We start from the raw sequence: 7,449 nt of genomic DNA on the forward strand, positions 1-7,449 counted from the left end.
TCCCACAGCCCTGGAGCCCAACGTGCGCAGAAGCGCCTCTCGGAGCTCCTCTCCCACAGATCTCTCGTCCTCTTCCTGGGTTAGGCCGCCCCAGGCGCGGCCCCTGCGACTCCTGGCACGGCCCCGTGCTCGGCTGCCGCCCTGGCGCGCGCCACACTGTCGTCCCCGGACGGGCGCGGACAGGCTCGACCGGGGCGCCGGCGGCTGGGGAGGGGTCGCTGGCCCAGGGGTCGCGCATGCGCCGCCACCAACCTGGGGCTGTCAGTGGAGGGCGAGTGCTGGTTCGCAGGGGAGGCGACGCCCTTCGGGGCCAACGGGCCGCGAGCCGAGGCAGCCGTGGGAACGACTCATCCTTTTTCCAGCCCTGGGGCGTGGCTGGGGTCGGGGTCGGGGCCGGTGGGGGCCCCGCCCCCGTCTCCTGGCCTGCCTCCTTCATGGGCCGCGATGATGGCGGCCCTGTACCCGAGCACGGACCTCTCGGGCGCCTCCTCCTCCTCCCTGCCTTCCTCTCCATCCTCTTCGTCGCCGAATGAGGTGATGGCGCTGAAGGATGTGCGGGAGGTGAAGGAGGAGAATACGCTGAATGAGAAGCTTTTCTTGCTGGCGTGCGACAAGGGTGAGAGTTAGGCCCCTTTCTCCTCCTCTGGACCCCGCTGCCCTCCAGACCTTTCGTTGTCTTCCCCGCGTCAACTTACTCGGGGCATTCCCTCTGTCTTAGGCGCCGACTGTCTTCCCGTCTCGCCTGCTGCCTCAGGCGGGCTTTTCCTCACCGCCTCTGCCCTGTGAGTGTGGAGCTGGCGGGCGACTGGAGCTGGGGCTGCGCCCTCGGAGCGCGGCACCGTGGGGGACGGCTGTGGCCTTGGGGTCCGGGGTTTAGGTAGCGCCGTGGGAGCCCAGACCCCAGCGTTTTAGCGCTGCCCTTGCTACTGAACGCATGAATGACCTGGTCTATCTCTCTGGCTCGCGGTTCATTCCTTCCGGGAGTCGAGAGGCTAGTTTCCGACCCTCCAGTCCGAAAGTTCCTTACCTTAGGATACCTCGTATGGAGGGTTCTCATCACCTGGTTTTGTTTTCTTAAAACAAAACCAGACCCTCTATTATTTAGCTTCACCTGCCCATTGCTTTAGCCAGTGACTGTTGACTGGGATTAATATCGAAATATCCTAGGTGGAAATACATGAAGGACGGGACGGAAGAAATTCTGCCTTAGTTGCCAAAACTTTCTCCAGATTTACGGAACGCCTTTGATTGTTCGTGCTTTTTATTGGAGAGAACGATTTATTGCTCCCCGATCTTTGGGAGATAAAGATAATGAAAATAATTACAGGAATTACAGGGCAAAATATGTGGAATATATTTAGCGCGTTTTCCTTTTTTTTAGTCTAGAAGTTAATCATTTTTATGGCCATATTAACGCCATGTCACGCAATCGTCCTTTGTAGTGATGCATATAACAAAAGGAATAGGAAATTGCCCTAAGACTGCTTTTATTTCCTACATGAAAACACTAAAATTTTTCTGTTTCCAAATTTATATGGCTGGACACTTAGGAAAACTCTGTTAGACCCATGCAAACTTCTGGAACAAACCCAAAGGGCAGTTTACACTATGAAAAGACTAACTGCAGAGGATTTTTGTTTGCTTGTATGTGTGAATGTGTAATTAATAAATGATAGCCTTACTAACCTCTCCTACTGCTTTTGAAATAGGATTTTATTTACACGATTTTTTAAAAAAATAATTGACATATAAACTAAGTCCACCTATGGTTGAGCCACTTTTATGTTCTTATGTAATAGTGTTAAATAATATTATGAAAGCAATGTTAATAATACTGTTAAAGTCCACCATGGACACAACTTTGAGCAGTCTTTGAGATGTAAAGAAACAATATGTATTTACAACGTCACAAAAATAGGGTCTGTGGATTATGTAAAATTATTTAGTGTTGCTGGAGTGGCTTGCCTGAGTTCTCTTCCCTCAAAAGTTCTGAGAGAGGAAGGGGAAAAGATTGTGTTGTACTAAAATGAGTAAGTGCTGGCTCCATGTATTCCAGCTCACTGTGCAATGGTTATTTTAAAGCAAACAGAAAGTATGTCAAGAAAGGAAATTTGATATTCCTGTCAAACTGAGGACAGAGAAATATCAGTGGAATATGGTTGAGCAAGTATTTGTGCATTGTGTATATTTAGGATTATTGCATGACGTATCTCAAACAAAAGAGAGTTTTAATTTATGATAGTTGTATAGCCTATTTAGTAGTACCAGCTGAAGTACCTTGATATTCTTTGTCTTTTTTTTTTTTTATTTTATAGCATAATTGAGATGAGAGAGTTGGCTTTGGGGGATAGGGTGGAAACTAAATATGCATATTTTCCCGATATATAAGTTAGAAATTTTAAAAACAAGTGAGCTAAAATAGGAATTTTCTGTTTGAGGTATGTTGAAACAACTTCTTGAGTTCGATTTGGAAAAATAGCATAATTCTTACACATACTTATGGGGTACATTTACATTTAAAAAGTAACTGAGTTATGGGAATATTCTTTTGATTATATGTTTGTATTCACTAATATTGTCAAACTTTTTAAAATGTTACCTAAACCAATCTAAAAGTGAACAATTTCCCGAAGTAGCTATGGCTTTCACCATTGCATTGGAGCCTTCCTCAGACCAAATGTTAAACATTCACTAAAGCAGCTATTGGGGTTGAGTGTTCATGCTTTTCATAGAGGATTTCATTTAAACCCCACAACCCCGTGAGCCAGATCTGTTGTCCTCAATTTGTAGATGAGGAAAATGAGGCTTAGCAAAATTTTAAAATTACTTTGCCCAAGGTTACATTGGTTAGAAAGTAGTAGAACTGGCATTTATCTTGAGCCTGCACTCTTAACCACTATGTTATGTAGATCTGGTTGTAGATGAATGAGTGAACATCATTAGTGTCAGAAAAGACACATCCATATTTAGACTTACTAGTTTAAATTTTCTTTGTATGGATGCTTTATAAACCTTGATTTCTGTGTATTACATTTGTTCAATAAAGAAGGGTAAAAAGCAAGCATGGTACTTTAGAGAACCAGAGTAAATCAACTCTAGGGTTTCTGTGGTGTTCTGGAGTGTCTCATTCTTTTCATGTAGCATTCTTGTTCTACATATGCAAATCTCTTAGGGAAAATTGAGGAATTCCTAAAGCAAAAATTGTGGAGATGAGATGGATATGTGTATGTTAATGAATGAGTGGCCCTTTGAAAGATGTGTACAGATTAAAGAGTACACAAAAAAATGTAGGAAAGAGAAAAGGAAAAGATTTATAGTTTGTGATAACTGGCTTTTCTGTAAATAAGTTCAATAGATTTAGGCAACTGCTGATCCAGGTAGTGGCCCCTTAGTTACTGATCTTCACAGAGGGTGAGGATCATCTCAGAGGTAACATTGAATCCTTTCTTTGTAAAGGAAAACCTTAACTGAAAGTTCTTGTGCCAGCGATATATAAAGTGAAGTCTAGGCCCCCCCAGATTAAATTCTCAGAAAGTACACTCATGTTCTTTCTAGAAATAGAAAGCTGTAATTCAGAGGTAAAACTTAATTGAAACAAGAGCTGACTAAAAATATGTTGTTTTATGAAAAATTTAAATAGTGATTCTTACAGCCATGCCTTTGTCCTCCCTCATTGAGAATTAGTGTCATCATAAGCCTCTTTTATTTGTAGGCGTCTATGGTGTCCCTCAGGTCTGTTGACAGGAGGAGGGGTAAATAAGTTTATTTAGAAAACACCTAAACTAAGTGTAGTTCATGTTAATTTTCCTCTTAAAAAAATAGCCTATTGAGTAGTTGGTAGCTTTTAGTATATATTTGGAAATAAAAACCTGCATAAACTGTTCGATTTGCTGATGATCAGTAATCAGTTCATGTGCAGGAAAGAAAGTATGAAATGATTCAGTCCCTGCCAACTCTCCATGGAGAATATTTTCAGGAAATCTAATGTGCAGTTAATGAGTCAGAAGTCCCTTCTTGAAATTTCAGCATGGAGTTAGGGAGAGGGATGGAGAGGGCAGATTTTCACCTTTATCACTGGGCTCAGCCTAGTCTCAATGATGACTGTATTTCTTTAACTTTTTCTTTCTTTTTTTTTTTTTTTTTTTGAGATGGAGATTCTCTTGTTGTACAGGCTGGAGTGCAGTGTAACCTCCACCTCCTGGGTCAAGTGATTCTCCTGCCTCAGCCTCCTGAGTAGCTGGGATTACAGGTGCCCGCCACCACGCCTGGCTAATTTTTTTGTATTTTTAGTAGAGACAGGGTTTCACCATGTTGGCCAGACTGGTCTCGAACTCCCGACCTCAGGTGATCCACCCACATTGGCTTCCCAAAGTGCTGGGATTATAGGCATGACCCACCGTGCCTGGCCTGATGACTGACTTTCTACATAAGCTTTGTGTACCTTTGGGCTAAGGATGCTTTAAAAATGTGCAACAACTCTAGAGAGAAGCCACAGTCAGAAGAAAAAAGTGCAACATTTCTGAGAGAAGTAATATTAAGCTGCTGTTTTTTGAACCTTATTTATATATAATGGGCCTTTAAAAATTTTTTACCTATTTGAGAAGAGATTTTGAAATCTGGTGTTAGAGGATGGTGGTGGGAAGAAACAAAAACTGCGGAGTACTGAGTATTGGTGTGAAGTGTTATGTTAACAACAGGGCACCTAATGTAAGGAGGTATGTGCTGTGAGGAAAAAAACTTTGCAGAAATAGGAGGTAAAGAGGGTATTGTAGGCAACATTCTATGAACACTTCACGAATCATCATAGGCATAGCATTTATGTACTTTATATAGGAAAGCTTTTCAAATAACCAAAGTTTTAGAATGTACTAGTTGAAAAATATTGCCATAGGGAATGGTTCAGGGATACTTTTTAACAACAGCAACAAAAGACTCAAATTGCGAAAATCTTAGTGGATAATTTATCTCTAACAGACAGTAATTCAGCAGCTAGCTGCCTGGTTGTTCTATGATACTGGTAATTCTTTATAGTGATCACACAACTTTCCTGCTCTTTTTCTGTAAGTCACCATCAAACTATACTTACCAGGCTCTTAATTGTGTTAAGGTGCTGCGAAAGTGCTTTATCAAGAAAGTAGTGAGAACATCCCTATCTTTTAGGAGAATATTCTGTAATGGAGATGCTCTCTTGTGCTCTAGTGAGAAGTAAGGAAACAAAAGTATGTTTGTATGAAATATATCTGTCTGAAGGGAAGAAGCAAGTGCTCAAATTAACTTAAATGGCCTATACGTGATTTGGAGGATGGGATATTACTTGTACAGAGTCAATCTTTTATCTGGGCAGTTAAAAAAAAAATGTAACCCAAGCCAGACTCCTAGCTATAGCTTGTATACAGAGTTGGAGGAAGAGTGTGAAAAGATTAAATTTTGTTATATAGGTATTATTGTAACCTAATAATTCCTTTTCTACCTTACTGCCAGTGCTCTAAATATCTTCTTTATTGCTAACTCTTCCTAATTTAATGATACTGAGAAATTTAAGATTTAAGATCAGTAGTTGAATAAGTAATGAGGATTTCAAAAGTTATCACTAAGAGGTGATTAAGTAATGACTTTTAGGAGCCTAGATGAATGATAAGGACTAAAAGAATTCCAGCACTGTATCAATATAGTCATGAGACTCAGTAGATTTATTTGGATGCCAAAACTTTGTATGTATAAAGTGGGGGTGACTGGCACTTTTATTAATAGCTTCTGTTAATTTTAAAATATGTTTTCTAGATTAACATATTGGCCAGTAATATATTTTTCTAGTTTTATAAATATGTATAATTCAAATGTATATGAGATTAAATTTAAGCAACACAATAAATCCTTTCTGAGACTGTGTTGCAACAACCTGATATAAACCTGATGTAAACTAAGTTTTAAACAACTCACAGCAGCATTGTGAATGTGATCTCAAGTCATTTGTCAGACTCTTAACTACAAAATAAACATTGCTTTTGACTATTCTTCTAATAGAGTTAAAAATACGCTGTTTATAATTTTTATCAACTGATTTACTATGAAAGAATCAGCATTACCTTCTGTGCTATAGTATAATTTTTTCCGGCAGCAGTGTGAATCTTTGCTCTTTTGCTAAATGATATTCGTTATTATTAATAGTCCTCACCAGGATTCATAAGCAAATAATAATTGTCTTTTTTCAAAAATATTCGAAGTGTTATAAACAGTTTAGCTACCATGTTTTTTAGTATCTTTAATTTTGAAGGTTTCATTTGCAACATATGGTTATAAATACATTGGGGGTCTGTAATACAGAGTTTTGCGCATTTGATAAAGCTACATTTTAAATCATTTTCACTGTAAAAGTCTGCATGGTTTTTTTTTTTTCCTTTTAGAATTTGATTCAAACTAATTTGAAGTTGGATGTCAACTTAACATTTTTATTAGTATTGTCATTTATATTTCCAGATCCAGCAACTGAAGTTGATCATGTCTTTGTATTTTTTTACATCATCATTCTTTTCCCTCTTAATAAAATTTTCTGTTTTTAGCATCATTTGTAATATTTCAGTTAGAATGTTGCAATTGCCACACTCAAGTTTGTTACAGAAACTTGGTTTGGAAAGCTTTACAAATGTTTTGACATTAAATTCTCTCACACTTCACAACTAACTTCAGATGTGGTTAATATAAAATTAAACTGAACAACATTAATGCTCTCTTTGCCATGAAATCAAACAAAATGCTAATGAGGAAGAGGTGGAATCACCTGTTCTATCAGTATTATAACATTTCTCCATTGTATTTCTCAAGGATTTATTACAGTTGGCGAGAGTAAATTTGTTGCTGAGGATCTGTGGGATCACTCTGGTATTTTGTATACTAGTTCATGTTTTTTTAATTGCTGGTTAGGACTCACTAAATTGATTTCATGATTGTTAATGGTTTGCAACCTGCAGTTTGGAAAACTGGTTTGGAATGATCATTGGCTGAGCCGTAGAGAGGCATAAGATGAATTCGGAATGGTAACAAGGTCTAACCACCCGTCCTATAGGGCTTTGTAGGCCACAGTAAAAATTTGGCCTTTATTTAGAAAATCATGAAGGTTGTAAGCTTGATATGTTTTGAATTTTTTTTTTTTTTCTTCTTGAGACGGAGTCTCACTCTGTCGCCCAAGCTGGAGTGCAGTGGAGCAATCTCGGCTCACTGCAAGCTCCCCCTCCTGGGTTCACGCTATTCTCCTGCCTCAGCCTCCTGAGTAGCTGGGACTACAGGTGCCCGCCACCACGCCCAGCTAATTTTTTGTATTTTTAGTAGAGACGGGGTTTCACTGTGTTAGCCAAGATGATCTCAATCTCCTGACCTTGTGATCTTCCCGCCTCAGCCTCCCAAAGTGGGATTACAGGCATGAGCCACTGTGCCTGGCCTGTGTTTTGAATT

General features: G+C 39.9%; 1 protein-coding gene across 1 annotated transcript in view; it reads left to right on the forward strand.

The window, feature by feature from the left end:
• The first annotated feature begins 393 nt into the window (after positions 1-393).
• The window catches only part of TRPC1 (transient receptor potential cation channel subfamily C member 1), an 80,651-nt gene continuing 73,595 nt past the window's right edge, over positions 394-7,449 (forward strand). The window contains exon 1 of the mRNA XM_017882267.1: positions 394-616. Within this exon, the coding sequence (XP_017737756.1) occupies positions 445-616 (172 nt within the window). The 5' untranslated portion in view covers positions 394-444. The remainder of the gene's footprint in view (positions 617-7,449) is intronic.

The sequence above is a fragment of the Rhinopithecus bieti genome, unplaced genomic scaffold (assembly GCF_001698545.2).
Source record: "Rhinopithecus bieti isolate Rb0 unplaced genomic scaffold, ASM169854v2 scaffold_12642, whole genome shotgun sequence".
NCBI classification, from domain to species: domain Eukaryota; kingdom Metazoa; phylum Chordata; class Mammalia; order Primates; family Cercopithecidae; genus Rhinopithecus; species Rhinopithecus bieti.